The sequence below is a fragment of the Mustela putorius genome, unplaced genomic scaffold (genome assembly GCF_011764305.1).
Source record: "Mustela putorius furo isolate JIRA1106 unplaced genomic scaffold, ASM1176430v1.1 tig00000854_pilon_pilon_pilon, whole genome shotgun sequence".
Classification (NCBI taxonomy): Eukaryota; Metazoa; Chordata; class Mammalia; order Carnivora; family Mustelidae; genus Mustela; species Mustela putorius.
Genome location: NW_025421496.1, coordinates 6,473,125 through 6,492,152, shown reverse-complemented (window position 1 = coordinate 6,492,152; position 19,028 = coordinate 6,473,125). Strand labels below are relative to the sequence as shown.

Here is a 19,028-nt window from a genome sequence, read left to right as displayed (position 1 = left end):
AAATCGATTCAAATCCCAGGAGGAAAGGAAGAGAACGGGGCAGAGCGGCGACACCGGGAGCTCTGCTCCCAGCGCTTCGGAAAGACTCCCTTTTGCAGCCCGGGACCCTTGGAGGTTCCAGCCCCGAGAACCCGGCGGCGCTAGGACCTGGTTGGTGCCTGGCTGCGGCCGCTCTCCGGCGGGCGGAGAAGGGAGAGGAGGAGGGGGCTGTGGGAGAGGAGGGGTGTTAGGGGGGCGGGGGGAGTCATTTATGCAGAGCAGGCGCTGCTGCCATTGCCACTCACACTCCTCGCGCGCCGCTCGGAGCCGGAGGGAGCGCAGGGAGCGAGCTAGCGAGCGCTCGGAGCCCAGGCCAGCAGAGGGGGCGCCCGGCCGCCGTCTGCACCGCCGCCTCCGCCGCGCTCCGGGGCCCGGGGAGGAGCGAGGGAGAGTCGGGAGCCCAGCCGGCGAGACCTAACTGCGGGAGGGCGCCCGCCCCACTCCGCCGCCTCCTGCGCGCGAGCCGGGGAGCCCCCGCCGATCGCCCCGCGGGCCGGAGGGCAGGGAGCACAGGTCCCCGCAGCCCCAGGGATGGTCTAGGAGCCGGCGCGAGGCTCGCCGTCTGCTCCCAGCCGGGGCTCGCCGCCTGCTGCGGATCGGCCAGGGGCTGCCGGGGTCTGCGCGCCGCGCCGGCCCAGGCCGGAGAAGTTAGTTGTGCGCGCCGCTCCAGCGCCGAGTCCGCGAGCGAGCGAGGGAGGCGGAGAGGCGCCGCGGCCATGGGCTGGGGGAGCCGCTGGGGCTGCCCCGGACGCCTGGACCTGCTGTGCGTGCTGGCGCTGCTCGGGGGCTGCCTGCTGCCCGTTTGCCGGACGCGAGTCTACACCAACCACTGGGCAGTCAAAATCGCCGGCGGCTTCGCGGAGGCCAACCGCATCGCCAGCAAGTACGGATTCATCAACATAGGACAGGTAACGGCAGGCTGGCCCGGTCCTCGGCCCTGAAGCCGCCGGGGCCGGGGGGAGGCCCCCGCGACCTCGCGCTTCTGGCCCCTTCCTTGTCAACCCCCTTCCCCCTCTTCCAGATGTGCTCTTGCAGCTGTTGCCCCAACTCCTGCCCGATTTTTTTCCCTCTCTCTTTCATACACACACACACACACACACACGCACACACGCACACACTCCCCAAAGTTACCGGGGGTGGTTTTGTTTACTTGCTGGGTTTTTTGTTTGTTTGTTTGTTTTGGTTTTGGTTTTGGTTTTTTTGCAAGCTACAAGGCACAGGTAGGGTCTCTGGAAAACTCCGGAGGATGCATTCCCTGGTAGTGGTTTCAGACCCGACCGGATCTTTTGGGCTGCGAAGTTGGGGAGCCCTGGTAGCCTGAGCCCTTTCGGGGGGTGGGGGGGGGGTGAGCGCGCTCCTTGCGGTTCCTGAGAGCCAGGGTGAGGAGAAGGCGAGGAAGGGAAACCTTTCCTGCTCAAACCTGAATTTAGCCCAGAAAGTAGTTTGCTGCTCTTGGGGAGGAGAACCGCTGGGCTCGGGAGGCGCGGGAGGCGCGGGAGGCGCGGGGACTGGAGGAGGGAGGCGGAGCGAGGGGAAGAGAGGGCCGGACCCGGCGTGAGCGCAGATCTGGGGGGAGACCTCCCGGCTTCCTTGTCTCTCTCAGGGGATCCGCGTGGGGGGCTCTCGGACCCGGGTCGAAACAGGAGATGGGAAACTTCCAATGCCCGCTGACTGGGTTCTGCTCTGGGGGAACTGAAAGCCTCCCCGCGGATAGGAACGTGCGGGGCCCAGAGGTGACGCCGTGGGGCGAGAGTTGGACCGGCCGCAGGGCGCGGGGTTTTTGCGGGGTGCCGTTCCCGGGCTTTCGGCAGGGCTGCCCGTCTGCGGAACAATGAATTAAATGGGATTTTGAGTATGATTGGAAAAGGAACAGATTTAGAGGTCCTTCCGAGCTAAACGGTGTTGGTTTCCCCGCTCTGCTTCCTGCAAGAAATCGGAGCGGAGAGGGCTGCGTACCCGGGTCCCAGAAAGTGACCCGATCATCCCGCACCAGCTCCGTACCCACACCCCTTTCACTCATTTCTCTAGGCTTGGCTGGAGGACGGGGCTCTGGCCAGACCTTGGCCTGACTCTGCCTGGGGGCGGAAGGCGAGGGTGATGGGGCACCTTCGCAGCCCACCGTGCTCTGGAGACAGCTCCGGATGCACGTGCCCTGCGTGCTCTGCCAGGGCGAAGGGAGAGGAGGGTGCTGCTCGTGCCCCGGGGCCAAGAAGGCACAGATGGGTTCTGATGCCGTCGCGCTCCTTGGCCATGAACCAGAGCCCTGGAGCACTGCAACCGTCGGCTGCTTGGGGTCTGCAGCGCTGAGCCTGGAGGCAGGGCTGCCGTCACTACATCTGGAAGGAGATAGGGAGCGCTGGAGGGTTCAACAGAGCGGGAGCCTGAGGTTTGGGGCTCGGCGGGTCCAGAGGGAGGACGTGTTCCTGAGAAGCCAGTCCTGTGGAGGGCTGAAGCCAGGGCCAGGGGCAAGGTCCTGATCTACACCCACCACGCCCCTCCACACACACACACACACACACAGACACCCCCAAGGTCTGTATCTCTCTCTCTCTCTCTCTCTCTCTCTCACACACCCACTCACCCACACACACACACCCCGACGTCTGTATCTCACATACACGCCCTGAAGGAAGTAAAGGAAACCAGCCAGATTTTGTTGCCTGAGTGCCGGGCAGAGTTCATCCTGATGGTGTGTTAGGATTCTCCTAGCTTCTTACTTCATCAGAAGAAAATAGAGTCTCTTCCTCCTTTTACAGGAGCTTCAAGCTGGGTGCTGGGTTGTGTCCCTGGTCTGGAACTGGGAACCCTGACAATGAATGTGGTCTCGTTAGTAATCTTTCTAGAGAAGCATCTCTCAGGTCCAACGAACAGGAAGCATCTCCCATATGTGAGACATAGTTAGAAAATAAGGTCTTGGATATACATTTTTTTGGTAATGGGCAAAATGAGCATTTGGGGTGGCTGTTCCCCAACATCCAAGACCCTGGAGAAGTTGACCTGCTCAGGATCACCCAGCTAGGTGGCAAAACCATGATTCAGACCTAGGACTCTCAGGCCTAGTCCTCCTCCTGCATGAATCCCCCTTTTAGGGTATCTCCCCAGCCCACGGGAGGAAGGAGGCACAAAGTAACAGCTCCAATCCCCTGAATTCTGATTTAGTGACTCAATAGATGGGGAGCAAACATTCAGTTTTAATTCACAGACACTTAGTTCAAACAGACCTGTACTTGGTGACTCTAAGAAGCTTCATGACCAGCAAACGCAGAAGTACCTGTTTCTTAATGAACTCATTCAATAGAACTTGGATATTGCAGAACCCAGCAGAGTGAGAGAGGAGGTTCTGTCCCTGAACCCACTTCGAACAAGCAGGCACTGTAGGGTCTCGTAACTTCACCTGACTGTGTTTTCAGGGGGCCCTCTAAGGAAGATCTGTGGCTTTTTATCTAAAAAGTAACGTGAAGAAACTTTCCATGCAGGTGACCCCAACACTATTTATTGTGGTTTTTACAAGGCCAGTGAAGAAATTTAGTGCTTGCAGAGGTTACGGAGGACCCTTGAACTGATGCCATAACCAGTGTAAAAAGGTCAGCTAGTCTTACAGTGTGAAGCATTTTCTCTGTAGATCAAAGGGGAGTAACCCTATGCTAAGTCTTCGGGGCATAAATTGAGTTCACACCTGCTCTATCCATACACTGTTAGGTCCAAACTAATATCTTATTCTTTCTTTACTGTTTTGACCTTTTAACCCTTTAGCCATCCTCTTGTTATTCTTTCTTTCCATCAGTAAACCCACTGAGGTTCCATGGAGGGTAGTGACTTATTTGTGAATGTCTCTGGAATGTCCTCCTGGTTTTACCCATTTGGGCTTGGGGGTACCCACCTCATGGGTCACAAATTGGGACTGAGACCTCTTTTTGTGACCGATGTCATTCAATATCTTGGTGGTATAAATTAAAAGCTTTAGTGTAATCTTTTGGGGGATAAGGTAGTGAATTTTTGACCACCATAAAGGTACAGTTCTTACTACTCAGAATTTCTGTGTGATGTTTTCTGTAACATCTTAGCACTTAGAATGGCCAGAGGTAAAATATCTGGCCTTGAGATTTCTACAGAAAAAGAATAGGTGTGCCTCTTGTGCTCATGAAAAATAGAATATGTGGGGTAATAGGAGGGCAAGTAAGCAAACAGGTGAGAAGGGCTCACTCCACTTCCTGGAAGGGAAGAAGAATGAGGCTTATCTTGTTGGCTGCAGAGATAGCATTATGTTTTGGGAGGTTTTCCGCCTAACGTTAGTACTTGTGAATGGTGATGCCTTGAAAATCTGAAATGATGTCATCATCAGTAGTAGTAGTTGTCATCACATAGGTGTGTATCAAATTTCACTCAGTGATTGATTTGCTAGAATGCCCTGCCTTTCTTCCCCTGCCAACCCCAACTGCCAGCCTTCCTAGGCTCCAGTAGGCCCTGCCTGTTGGCCTCACACAGAGGGAAGGCAGGCCTTGGTCCCCCCTCCCAGATGGCTGATCTGACTCTTTGAACTGGCAGTATCGTGGGCAGAGGGTAGCAATGACAGAAAGAATGAAGACCTGACATCAAATTAATTGTGAACCTTTGTGTGGACTAACTCTACCAACCATGGGGCTTAATTTCTGGTTGTTTGAACTCAGGGGGAAGGTTCCTCATGCAGGTTGTTTGCAGTGGGCAAGAGCTGTTTATCCTTCTGTGAATTGCATACAATCCTGGATCCCAAGCTGAGATTATCAGTAGTGAAAAGCTCTCTTCAAACTGTGTGACTTACCTTGAGCAAGATTCCAGAAGGATAAAGCCAGATGCAAGCAATACTGGGGAAATATTTTACCTGGAGTTCCCATTGGAAGCAGAGACTTGGAAACTCCAGGAATGCCCCTTGCAAGGTCTTTGAAAGCAGCCAAGTCCGTGAACTTAATGGAGCCCCTCTTCCTCCGTCTGTAAAATGATGAATCTGTAGACGGTAGGCTGAGTTGAGTCTGCATCACTCAGTGCCTAGGTAGGTTTGCAGCAAAAGGTTTGTTGAATCTGAGTCTGAAATCAGTGAGACTCAAACTTTATTTAGGTAGGGCGAAAAGAAGACTTTTTTTTTTTTTTAAATGGGAGATGCAAAATGTGATGATCAGGAAAATAAATTTTTAATGGCTGAGTAAAAAGAGCTAAATCAGAGCTTTGTAGACAGGAAAAATGGTTTTCCATTTCAACTAACAATATAAAATACTTAAAAAATAGTTTCTGTTGGACTCTAAACAATTCTGGCTGATTTCCCATGGCGGTGGCTTCCTCCCTGGTTGATCCTTTTTGTAGCCCATTAAATGTTATAGGATAAGCTCGCTGGAGATGGAAGACAGGGGAGAAAAATATCTGAAGACTGATTATTTTAGAAAGCACGTTACCTTGGTACATTATGTGAGATTGTATTTGAATTTGAATTTGCATTTTACTTCTGAAGGTAGTTTGTATGAGGAAAGTTAGAAGCAGCATTGCCCAGATATCTTCAGCAGGAAGAGCTTTGTTCAGAGCTCTGCGGAAGGCCTCCCTCTCTGCTGTTTAATTCTGACCTGCGGGTAACATGGGATGATTGAAATGTTGGTAAACAGTGGCCAGTGGGTTCTGGGTGCATACGGATGGCATTGCAAGCAGGGACACGGCCCGCCTGCCGGGCCGAATGGGAGCGGACCATGCTCCCCCTAGTTGAATTTTTAGGCACATTGTAAACAGTCAAAGAAATTGAGGTGGGAATCCTTCTGGATTTGCACGGAGCGGCCCTTCACACCCAAGAACCTCAGCCCTGACCTCCGCTAGCAGCTATCACATGCTTCGTTCTCATAAGCAGGAGAACCTTTACTGGAGAAAAAAAAAAAAAAGGCAATTCAGAGAGCTTGGCCCGATGATGGTGGTTCTGTTGCATTAACCTCATAGGCCAGGAATGGCTCATATGTGGCCCTTGGGATTTTCAGGATCTATTGGAAATGAAAAACTACATTTTTGTGCACCCAAAGGCAGCTGAATTTGCCTTATCACAGTCTTTCATGAGCTGCTATCCAGAGGTCCTAACCTTAAAGGTCAGCCAGAGAAGCAGGGTAGTGTGCTGGGAAAAGAGCCAGCCATGTCTGACACTTTGGTTAAGGGAGGGAGTCCTGCCCCAGAAAGCTCCCCTGGGCAGGGAGGGGTATTTGCCCTGTCTGTTCCAATTATGTGAAGCAGTGTCTGGGTTTTTCCCTGAGGCTGAAGTATCTCTAGGCATCGCTGCGCCTTGAGACTTGATCACTTGGCTAATTCAGGTTGGAATCAATGATAGAGAAGGCTTTGGCTTCCTGGATGGGAAAAATGAATGCTTACAGACCTTCATGCATGCAAAAAGATAGTATGCAGATATCTGGACACGTGCCTATCCATATGAATGTATATATCTTAATTTTTATTTTTACCAAAGTAAATATGCACATCACTAGAATGGAATTGCTCATGCGGTATTTGTCCAGTTTGAACAGATTAGATGTCTGCATCTACAGGTAGCGAGAAAGGACAATCAGTGCCCATAAACTCTTCGCTGTGGGTTAATCCCTGCAGGGCAATGAGGTCAGGAAGAAAACATGAGTGGGAGTCAGCAAGTTGGAGGGCTCTTTCTCTCATTAACCAACTCGACTCTCATTGCCTCCTTTTTCAAAGAGGGGACCCTGACCCTAATACCTGCTCCAGCCAGCCGACAGGGTTGCTGAGGCAGGGTTGCTGAGAGATCACGTGCCTAATAAGGAACACGAATATACAAAGGAAATAAGACCAGGAAGCATCAGGTAGTTTGCAGGGCCTCGAAGGAGATGCAGAAGCTGCTCGAAGGAAAGTAAGAGCTTGTGGTTGATGCAGGGCTCTGCAAGTGGAGTGACTGGTGATTTTCTAGATTCTTGTGCTTGCCCCTGGGGATCTAGTGGGGGCTGCAAGGAGATGGGGTCAGTGTCAGTCCTGAGCCTCCCTTGAAAGGACAGTGATATGTGTACTTTGTCCCTGAGAGCCATGGACAGAGGTATAGGGCGGGGAGAACAGACTAGAAATTCAGCCCGCTAAGGTCCTCCATCTCTAGGTTGGGCAGCTTTGTCTATAAGGCACAGACCGCAAGGAAGAAGCAGAAAAGTCAAAGCACGGTCTTTTTTCTTATTGAAGTATTATTTGCATACGATGTTCTAGTTGTTTCAGATTTACAACATGTTGATCCAACAATTATGTCCAGCGGCCAGCGGTCCCCCTGATAAGTGTGGTCACTGTCCGTCAGCATACGACATTATTACAATATTACTGACTATATTCCCTGTGCTATCCTTTTGCGTTTGACTCAGATGTGAGTACACATGGAGGAGTAATGGAAAATAAAATTGAAATATAGGAATATGGGAATACAGATAGGACTCTCGTAGGTGCCACTGTTGAAAACCCAATCTCCTGCTGCTGAAATAATACGAATAAACAATCAGATAAGGAAACAGGGACTGTTGGTTTAAACAGATCTGCATGCCATTGGGTGTGGTTCTGAAAACAGCAGCTGAACCCTGGGTGCAGACAAGCCTTACCTGATGTGTGCTTTCTTCATGGCAAAACCTATCCCGACCTAAACTGGCATTAATTAGAGCATCAATTTGTTGCTGTTGTTGCAGAAATACATTAATGAGTTTGTTTATGAGAATGGTGTCCTTGAGGCCAGTGGAGGCGTATATAATACGCCTATGGGCCCTGTTGTACATGTCTCACCTGGAGAGTTCTGAATTCTGAAACATTCCAGATCCAAGAGTTTGTAAAAGGTGCTCGTGAGTCTGTCCAGCTGAAAGTCCAGAGGTAGTGCTGATATCCTACTCTCACACAGGCCCTTTCCCCAAAGACAGCAAAGCTCCTACGATTCTTACTATCTCCCTTACCTGCTGTTGAAATTAACCCTGAAGAAGACTCCAGTTCTTCGTGACGGGGTCATCTGTCTACTCAGAGGCCACAGACTTTGTCCACTGGGATGGCCATATGGGGGTGGGTCACCTTGGATCATGTGTTCACCCTTGAAGTGAGGGAGATGTTGACCATTGATGGGAGGGACAGTTCCCCAAGGGAAAAGGGGAGGGGGTGCTTTTTCTGGGGAATAAGGGAAAGCGGATGCAGGACGTGAAAACTTCCTCCTACAGATCGGGTTCTATAAGGCTTTAAATGCTTACGCTAGGGAGTTTCAAGTTCATCACGTCATCACGTAGGATAAAGAGTTGGGTTGAAATTCCTTGAGAAGAGGCAATAACCTGCCACCTCAACCAACGTGGGAGTCCACCGTGTAATACGTAAGACGTTCTGTGCTTTCCAGGAAGCAGGACATTTTTACTCAGAGCTGTCATGCAGCGGAGGACGGATATGAGTGGGGTCACAGGCCGCACGTATGGGCAAAGGCTGTTGGTCATGACGTGGAAGCTGGCACCATGGGAAGAGAACAGCCGTGGATCCTTGCAGGGTCCGACTCAGTATGGCCCGGGAACTAAGCGGAAGTGGAGGATGAGGAGGAGGGTGAAGGTGAAGGTAACTGTCAAGTTGATGGTCACGGGACCAGGAGGACTGGTTTATGGGGTCGAGGCGGTCTGCAGGAGCGCTCGAGAACCAAAGGATGGGTTCAAGCTCAACATCGCCGTTCCAGAGAAGGGCACGCAGGTAGACTGGAATTGCTAAGGGCTACGGCACAAGGAGTGGAGGGTCGAGGGGGCGGCAGACAGAACTTTATGGGGATGTCTCCTCTTAGGGGTAAAGGGATAAAGGGATATTGAGAGTCATGGAGTCCCCGAAAGTACAGCCCAGAAGCCACGAGAACAGGTATTCCCTTTCTAGGCTGTGGACTAGTGGGAAGAGCTGTAGAGAGAATCTGGCCTATGGGACCTGAAAAGTGGCTTAAAGGTTTGGTGATGAGGAGGTTAACTTGATCTTGGTGCCCGAGCTTGGTTGAATGATGAGGGGGAACTTGAGGATGTGGGACAGGAAATGAGTATAGAAGTTTCTTATTACATCTGCCTCGATACCTGTGTTCTTGCCCTGTCTCTGTCTCATGGATGCCCCGGGGTAGCTAGGTCACAGGTCTAGAACCAGACGGGTTTGAGTCCTAACACTGCTGCTTCCAAGCTGGGAGACCGTAGGCAAGTGCTTTAAGCTCTTCATGCCTCAGTTTGTTCGTGTGTGTAAAAGATCCGATAGTATTTCTGTCATAGAATCGTTGAGAGGATTAGCTAAAAACAGTTGACAGCAGTACCCGGCACATGCTATGCACTCAGTGGATGTCCCTCATTATATCTTGCTTTTTGTTCTTAACCAAGTGATGCTCAGCCTCTATATATGGTTTCATCCTGTTGTTCTCACTTAACATTATATTGTGAGCTTTTCCCAGGGTTACTAAATAATTTTAGACAAATTGTAACGGCTCCATAGTTGAAGGTATCCTACCATGTTGTAGTTAGTGTGACGGTACCTCCTGTTTTTCCTGGGATGGTCCTGGCTTATGCATTTACCTCCATTAAGTCTTTTCTAATATCCCCTTTTCCTTTCAGACATGTCTGAGTTTGGAAGAGAAATGATATGGTTATCCTAATGGTTATGCATAATTTGTGTGTGTGTGTGTGTGTGTGTGTGTGTGTGTAATTGCACATCTTTTCACTAGCTGGGAGCCGGAGCCATGCCCGGGGCCCGTTTGTGTCCCCAGCACCTAGCGCGGTGTGCACGTGGGATAGGAAGGGCCACGCAGGGAGCAATAGGTTTGGAAGACAAGAGGAGCTCAGCCCTCCCTGTGCCTCGAGACTAAGGAGGACTGCAGGCTGAGTGGAAGACACAGAGGAGTTCAAGTTGAGGGGGAAAGGAACTCTGTGTCGAATAGCTCAATCTCATAAGTCACTTCTGAGGTGAGGGCCACTGGCAGAGACCGGGGAGAGCAGGGGGACGTTGGTGTCCAGCAGCCCCAGTGCTTTGAGGCTTGGTGCAGAAATTCTGGTAAGAAGCCATTAAAAAAGGATCAGATCGCGCCATTTGTGACAGTGGGGGTGGACATAGAGGTATCTTGCTAAGGGAAGTGAGTCCAGCGGAGAAAGACAAATACCATATGATTCCCTCGTATATGGAATTTAAAAAACACCAATGAAGAAACACAAAAAAGCAGAAGCGGACTTATGAATACAGAGAACAAACTGGTGGTGGTTGCCAGAGGGGAGGGGAGGGGGGGTGGGCAGGATGGGTGAAGGGGAGCGGGTGGTGCGGGCTTCCAGGGGCGAAGTGGGTGAAGGGGGGGAACAGCATCAGTGGTGGGCACCAGTGTTGCACAGGACCGACTTCCAGGTGCCCCTGAACTAATGGAACAGTGTCTCCACCATGTCGCAAAAAGAGGCGAGGCGTGACTATGAAAAGGAGCCGAATCACAGAATTTGCTTGTCACGGCTCGCAAAGTAGCGGTTGACTATGACTAGTGAACAGAGGAAGCAGTCCTTACTGTTCTGTGCTTTTGGCTCTCAGACACCTGAGATTGGGAAAGGACAGAACAGGGAATAAGCATTTGCCAGTGGGAGGGCAAAGGGAGGACATCGGCGGGAAGCTGCGGGGGGGGTCGGTACCCCGGACAGAATCAAAGGGCTCTTGGATAGGAGCGGGACCACCGTTGACATGGTGCAGCACAGTGTCCAGGCTCTGAGCAGGGCAGAAGCGACCAAATGGGCCTGGTGGGTCAAAGGAGTGGAGCGGGTGTAGGAGCTGTGAGTACAAAGTCAGAATAGAGGGCCTGCTGGACCAGAATGGCAGAAGTGGAAACTTGGGATGGAGGCATCCCACAGGTGTGTGTGTGTGTGTGTGTGTGTGTGTGTGTACTTTTTTTTTTTTTCTTTTTTTTCTTTTTTGGTAAGCTCCAGGTTGGAGCTGCTCTGCATCATGATAAGGTCCCAGGTGTGGACATGCTGGTGAGCCGATCAGGTAGAGAACAGGTGAAGGCCCCTGGGTTAGACAGAATCAGCTGGGATAGGCTGGGATGCTGGCAGGCTTACCAGTTTGCAGGAGATGAGGATTCCAAGTCATCTTGCCGGCATACTCCCGAGGCAGGGAGACATGGGGTTTGCCCCATCCTACAATTCTCCTTCAATAAATTTAGGTATTATCTCTGCTCTACCCATCCGTGTGCTATTATTTACACTGGAGGTCCTGTATCAACTTAAGGGATAAAAGACAGACACCTGGGTGATTGCTTTCAACTCCCAAATGAGTCTTCCTGTATTTGATTTTTAAAACTGAAGATTGCATTGAACATCGACTATAGAAGGAAGAGTGTCAACGGGAAATGTGAAACCAGAAGTAATATTTAAGGATAATTTTAAGATGGTATATACTTGGTTACATTTTATGTTTGCCTCCACCTTAAGTTGTCATGTACCCACTTCCATTACAATAAATAATTATACCTATAACTTATTCACATGTCATGGATTCTGCCCTTTTAATATATAGAGTATAACAAAGCTGTGTTCTGAACGTGTCTTTTATTTATTCTTAGTCCACACTTTATTGCCCTATAGGAATAGACATATATTTTTAAATATGTTTTAAAAAATTATTTATAGATTGCTCTCTAATATATAATATTTTTAGATTGTTCTATGTAGTGTTAGATTAATCTTGTTTGTATTCTTACATAACCTGATCATTAATTTAGGGTTAGCATCACAAAGGAAGCATTAGATTTCTATTTAAATCCATGCATTATCGAAGAGGTTAACTCTGTCTTGGAAAGATCACAATGTGGGTCCCCTACCAGCATTGGAACTAGTTAAGTTTTATTAAAACCAAGTCCTTTCCATATATATATATGATATACATCTATATTTGTACTAAGTACTTAAGATCTGATATTTTTGCAATAAGTGCTTCAGGTCTGGTATTTCTCTACTCTGAGAAGCTCTTCCAGCTGTACAAATATCCCAGTTCCCTCCATGTCACTGTTCCCAGGCTTGTACCTTGTTTTTACTAGTTGATGTTTCTCAACCAAAATAAAACTGGGCAGTGCTCTCTAGCTCAAATGCAGTGCAGGGAAGGGAGACCCTTCCAGCGCCTTTAATCTTGTAAGCAGATATCCAGAACTATAAGTTTAGAAGTTTACTGCATACTCGTTGGCCTGTTGTACTTACTTGCATTTAACTAATACCTTTTTTTTTTCCCTGTGTGTATGCAACCCCATTCATCAACTTCAGAGTTTTCCAAGAGAAAACTGAATTGTAGGCTGCTTAGGATTTATTACAGCCTAGCTCCCAGCAAATCCTTTTTTCTTTCCTTTTGCTTTTCCTTTTCTTTTTTTTTTTTTTTTTTTTTTTTTTTTTTTGACTCTGGGGCATCTGTTTGGTTAGTGCTCTTCAGCCAATTTGCCAAATGCTACATTCCTTGAATTATCATAGGATGATGTCATTGCTTGTGGGACGGATGGACACTGCTCTGAGAACCAGTAAGTGAAACCCAAGACAGAAGGCAGGTGACCTGCATTCCCCTCGAAGTCCCTTCTACCACTAATTTGCCGTACACTTATGGGCTGGTCTGAGGCTTTCTCTGCCCTAAAGAGTTAGTTTTATTCATGGCTTTATTTAAAAAATTGTTACTGAAGGACACACCCGAGGAAGTGAAAAGGCAGACCACACAATGGGAGAAAATATCTGCAAAGCATACCTCATAAGAAAGTTCGATCCAGAAGATGCGCTCAGTACTAGAAAGACAAATAGCCCAATTAAAACATGGGCATAAAGGATCTGAATGGACATTTGTCCTCAGAACATCTACAAATGGGCAATAAGCACATGAACTGTATATAACATCAGGGAAATGCAAACCAAAACCGCAGTCAGATACTAGTTGACACTCAGATGGCCGTGACAGATAATCACAAGTGTGTGCAAGGATGTGAAGCCATCGGAACTCTTGTACATGCTGGTAGAAACATTAAGTGGTAGAATCAATGTTGGAAAACAGTCTAGCGGTTCCTCAAAAGGTCAAATGCAGAGTTACCATGTGACCCGGCAATTCCACTCCTAGCTGTATACCCCAAAGAAGTGAAAACTTTTGCTCCCACAAAAACACTCCCAAGTGGAAACAACCCAGATTCTATCAACTGATGAACAGTTAAACAAAATAAACAGAACTTTATTTTGCAATAAAAACGAATGAGGTCCTGATCCATGCTATAATATGGATGAACCTTGAAAGGACTATGCTACGTGAAAAGAGCCATTCATAAAAGGCCACAGACAGGGGTACCTGGGTGGCTCAGTGGGTTAAGCCTCTGCCTTCAGCTCAGGTCATGATCTCAGGATCCTGGGATTGAGCCCCACATTGGGCTCTTTGCTCGGTGGGGAGCCTGCTTCCTCCTCTCTCTCTGCCTGCCTTTCTGCCTACTTGTGATCTCTCTCTGTCAAATAAATAAATAAAATCTTTAAAAAAAAAAAGCCACAGACAATGTGGTTCTGTTTTTATGAAATGTCCAGAATAGGCAAATCCAAAGAGATGGAAGGTCTATTAGTGGTCCTATCGGGCTAGAAGGGTTGGTGAGGATCGGGTAATGGCGGGGGAGGATATAGGGTTTCTTTTGAGGTTGAGAAAAAAAGTTCTAAAATGAGTTGTGGTTATTTTCACACAACTCTGAAAATAGCAAAAATATTGGGCAGTGAATTTTAAATAGGCGAAATCTATAGTATGTGAAATAGGTCTCGATACAGCTGTTAAAGATTGTTACAGAGTGCCTGTTGCTTATCACCCAATCTGAGAGGCACGGTGCTGCTGTCTTTGCCATTGATAAAGAACCTGCTCATGGGGAGCTTATGGGAAAGTGGGAGGAGACATATAAGCCAGTGATGAAATGAGTAGAACGATATCAATTATGATAAGTGTTGTTGGAAAGCGAAACGCAATGGTAGGGGTGGTGAGGCATTCTGTAGACCCCGCCGGTCAGGGGGGCTCCATGGGGAGGAGACTCTTGAGGCAGAGACCTGAATATTAAGAAGGAACCAACTACATGGAAGTCTGGGTTGCAGCCCTGTCCCTGCAGAGGAGACAGCCAGGGCCAAGACTCCTGAGGAACAGAAAGCTGCTAATATCAGGAGAGTCTAGTTAACAAGTGGCTGAGCTCGAGGTTGGAGAAAATGATCTTAAAGCTTATTTGGGGGGTGCCGTGTCCCCGTTGAGAAGCCACCAGTAGCTCCTGTCTCCTGCTGTGTTCAAACAATTTTCTTCTCTGGGCTTTTCAAGGCCTCTACCCACTTGTCTGAGATCCTTTTTTTTTTTTTTTTTTTAAATCATCTTTCTTGTTCTGTCCCTTAATACAGCCAACCTGGACTTCCCAGTGTTCCCCAGGTATTATGCTCAATGCTTTCCTGTGTCTGTGCCAGTCTTTCCACGTGGAATATTCACCTGACCTTCTTGCTCTTCTGGAAATCCTATCTCCTCTTCTTGTTCTCTTTTTTTTTTTTAAGATATTATTTATTTATTTGTCAGAGAGGGTAGAGCATGTACAAGAAGGCAGAAGAGTAGGCAGAGGCGGAGAGAGAAGCAGGCTCCCTGCTGAGCTGAGAGCCCCATGCAGGACCCGATCCCAGGACCCTGGGATCACAATGTGAGCCAAAGGCAGACATTTACCAACTGAGCCACCCAGGTGCTTCAGCAAGCCAGGTGCCCCGTTCCCAGAGGAAGGCACGTCTCTGTGTCATCTCTTTGTTATACCTTGCTCTGAAAGTATCGGTAAAATGTAGATAGAGTTTGCCCAAAATTCTCTTAGGGAATTTAGTATAGTTTTCTTTCTTTTCCCCCTCTACTCTTTTGGGGGATTTAATTATTATTCTGTATCAAGCCAAGTGGTCTCATTCTGTATAAATAATCATTAAATACTAGTTGAATCCTGAAATATTTTATAGACATGCAATGCAGATAAAGTGAAAAATAAATCTGAACTGGAGAAAAATTACAGAAGAATTCTAGCCAGTCAATAAAGATGGCTCACAGCGTATGGTATAGTCTAGGAAGGACGATGAGTAGAGAGTGGTGATCTAGGATTCATGAGTCATTTGTGTGTGGATTCTAAAGTCCCAGGCTTCCTGGGAATTACCCTAAACCTTATCTTGAAGGGTTTCAGACCCTAGCACCATCAGCCGGGTCATTGCTTGTGACCTTGACTTCTGTGAAGATTCTTGGTCTGAGAATCAGAGTACACTGTGTGATGTTGTCCACTCAGAGCTGAGTCTCAGATCATCCTACAGCTGCTTCCCCATGGATCCCAGGGAACCTCAAGAACCCTGCCAGCTGTGATCATCTTCCTGGGGGAGGCGATTGAAGTCCTGGGAACCTCAAGAACCCTGCCAGCTGTGATCATCTTCCTGGGGGAGGCGATTGAAGTCCTGGGTCTCTTGGAACAGGGAGAACAACCCAGAAAGTTCCCCCAGGGGAAAAGGGGGGTCTGTCCTTAAGAGGCCATTTCAGATCGCAGGCAAACTGTACTGTTCGTGTGGAATTGGTGGACAGTAGCAAAAATAGGCAGATTTGGTGCATAGGAACGTCCTAAAGCTCAGGATAATGTAAGCAGTAGAATCTTCTGATGGCCGACGTCTCCTGGCAGGGCTCACCTGGATCGGCCATTTTGAAGGGCCAAAATGCCAAGCGAAATTGGCATGGGAGATCTCAGGCTCTGCGACAAAGAGGCATAAAATTAAGCCCTGCAGCTTAGTCCTTAAGGAGTGGCTTCAAAAATATCCTTGGAGGCAGAATGTAAGCTCAAGACAAATAGAGCAAATATCCACTGGGAATTAATCCCATTGTAAAAGGAGCACTCCCTTGCCCGGATGGCATGGCCAGAAGCCAGTCTCTCCATCGAGATGGGTCTCCCTTTCTGACCTTTTTACTCTGATAAGATCTAAGCCTCAAATGACCGGTCCCTCAGGCCTACATAGTGGGAAAGGTGAGTTGTATTTTCTGGGTCAGATGAAAGGGAAATGGGAAAGTGCAGTGTTCTCATGCTGTTTATACAGCCCTAGGGTGGCACTCTTCTCTCCTCCAGTTGGGATGTCTCCTGTAGCTGGGCCCCTTGTTACTTCTTGTTGGTACTATTGCACCAGTCCTACCCTGTCCCCATTGTCTTCTCCTTCAAAGCTTGCCGCAATTGGCAGAGTCATTTTCTTAGCACCCAATCTGGTCAAAAAGATTACTTCTTTCTCTTCTTCCTTCTCCTCCTCCCCTATTTGAAACATAATTCAGCCTGCATGCTTCATCGTTCTTTGCACATGAACTGCTACACCTTACTCTTCTGTCCCAACTCCTGTCATTCCTGCTGCCTGGACATCCTCCTATGCAGTGCTCGCTCTGCAAAGCCCTTCTCAGATGGAATCAACTGGAGTAAAACTGCCTGTGGCTAGAACCTCCCTCCTTTAAATGCTCACTGAAATTTGTTTGTTGCTTTCCCCTGGCATTTGACATATTTAGATTGTACTCACTGTGTTTATATGAGCATGCATGCACATGTGCTAGATAGCCATCTCCTTAAAGACAGAATTTTTTTTCTAGTTTATCTTTGTTTTGTATATGGCGCCTGGAAGAGCCCACACTACCGTTAAAATACCCTCAGAAAAATATTCTGAAATGGATGAATGGCTGTGTTTAAATAAAGGGGGAGGATAAATCGAAAGTGTAGCAGACATGAGTATGGTCCACTGACTGTTTCTGCCGCTCCTCCTAGCCATGTGATAAGATTGTACTTCCCTATTTTTGGTGGCAAGGCAAGGCCGGGGGCGGGGGGCGGTGTAACCTCTGCTGGCCAACAATGAAATGTCAGAAATGGGAGCAGACCTGACATGTTTCCCTTCTTTAACAGTGTGTGCATGATTTGCTGTGATCTGCAAAGCTCCAGGTGGTGGATGCCCCATTAGCCAAGGGTCCTTATGGGATCTGATGAACAGCACTTCGCCAATGCCTGGTGGACATGTAATATGAACCTGAAACAAGCCTTTGTTGTTTTAAGTCACTGAGATGCATGGGTTCATTTGTTCCGTGCTGCGGAACCTTGCCCACTCCAACTAAGGCAAAAATACAATAGCTTTTCTCCTTAGCCTTGCACACAGCATAGGCTACTATGGAGGAAGGAAAAAAGATAGTGATCGTTTGGATAAGAACCCTGTGACTCACTGGGAAGACCTCAGTGGTCTCGTCTGCATTTTCCTCATTATGCAAGTGATAATTAGATGGGTAAAAAAAAAAAAATCAGAAGCCAGCTATTAGGTTTTTCCAAATGTATGTGTGTGCTTCTGTTGCTTAGAGATTTGCACTTCCAGAAAGAAACCCTAAAGGTACCAGAGCTTAATTGCACCGGGTTGTTTCTGTCTGGCCTTGCCAGCTCTCTGGATGAAACTCGTTGCGTGGGTTCAGATGTCCTGGAAGGCTCTTTCGAAAACGGAGGGTTTGTTCTCTTCTAAGAAGATGGAAACTTTGCGTATTACCGTTCATCTTTAATCTTTCTCCGTGACATGAAAACAATGTGCTACCTTTGTAGCTCAAATGATTGTTTAATAGGGAACGTGCTTTCTGCTGGCCAGTTGCGCTTGCTTCTGCCTTCTTGGGGGGCCACGCTGTGCCTTCAGAATTCTGACACCCACTGCTTAAGAGTCCACTTAAATTTGCCTCCCCGTTCTGCTGGCCGGGATGCCTCAATTGTCAGAGAACTGGCCTCACCAACGTGGGTATCTCTGTGCTTCCTGATTACGTGATGTGGACACAGCGGGGAACATCTGAGATTTAAAATGTTATGGCCCGAATTTTCCAACTGTTGAAACGGATCCAAAGCAGCAGATTTTTCTTCTTTGGCAAGACAGAATTGAAGCACCATGCAGCGATTTGGTTCGCCGATTTGCGAGCTGTTAAAAATCAGAATAACTTACGACGAGGAGAGTAAGGGCTGCATAACGTGAAAAATATTCTAAAGGTCACATGGTTGTGCGGTCTCAGACAAGTGAAACCGCATGACACTGGGATGATTTTGAACGTATTTGAAACATCACATGTGAACACGTGAATTTTTTTTTTTTAATTTTTGCTCAAGTAGTCTGTTACCAAAGTAGTCAGAATCTTACTTCGTTCACTCCACCTTGGAAGAGACCAAGGTTATCATGACCCCAGAAGGTCCTTCTTCTCCTGCCTTCGAGTCTCTCAGCGATGGAGGTGATCCCTGGCATTCACTTCCTGCATTTGTCATTGTTCCCTTTGCCATCAGTCCGTCTTTTAACACTCACTCGCAAATATTTCAGAATAACCTCCCTATGCTAAGTACTCTTCTAAGCCCTGGAGAGGTAGCTGGGCACCAAAATCTCTACTTGCTGGAATTTCAGTACTCCTAGGAGGAGTGTGCAGTCATATGTGAGCTTGTGAATGGACTGGTGGGTTCAGCTGCTGGGTCAGCGAGAGCCTGGCTGGTCTCAGATGCCTTCGCTCCCATTCCTGGTGACCGATGCCGGTTGTTGGCTTGGATTGGGGAGTGGGTAACTGGCCACATGCCTTCCCATTATTCATCCCAGGCTGGCTTGGGCTGCTTCTTCCCGTGAGGACAGGTAGGTCCCCCAGTAGCCAGAGAGGGGGAATCCTTACAGTGTGAGCCCTTTGCAAATTTCTGCCTGTGTCTTCTGTACGACCATCCCTGAAGTCAAATCAAGCCACATGACCAAGCCGAGCTTCAAGAGGTGGAGAATTAAACTTCACTCCTTCACAGGGAGAGATGCAAAGAATGTGGCCATATTTTGCAATCACCCCAGGGAGATTGTTGATAAACAGCTGAAAAGAAAAGCACAAGTATGTCCATGGGCAGCAAGTGCTGTGGACAGAAAGCAGGGAAGGGGGAATGTCTGGACATTTCTTTATTTTTTTTCCCCACTTGTAAACAGAATGCCTAGGGAAGGTTTTCATGGAGAAGGTGATGT

At 48.2% G+C, this 19,028-nt stretch overlaps 1 protein-coding gene across 1 annotated transcript in view; it reads left to right on the top strand.

Annotated features, from left to right (window-relative positions):
- The first annotated feature begins 231 nt into the window (after nucleotides 1-231).
- PCSK5 (proprotein convertase subtilisin/kexin type 5) overlaps nucleotides 232-19,028 on the top strand; it is a 450,143-nt gene continuing 431,346 nt past the window's right edge. Inside the window, 1 exon segment of the mRNA XM_045085372.1 lies at nucleotides 232-947. Coding sequence (XP_044941307.1) covers nucleotides 756-947 — 192 coding nt within the window. The 5' untranslated portion in view covers nucleotides 232-755.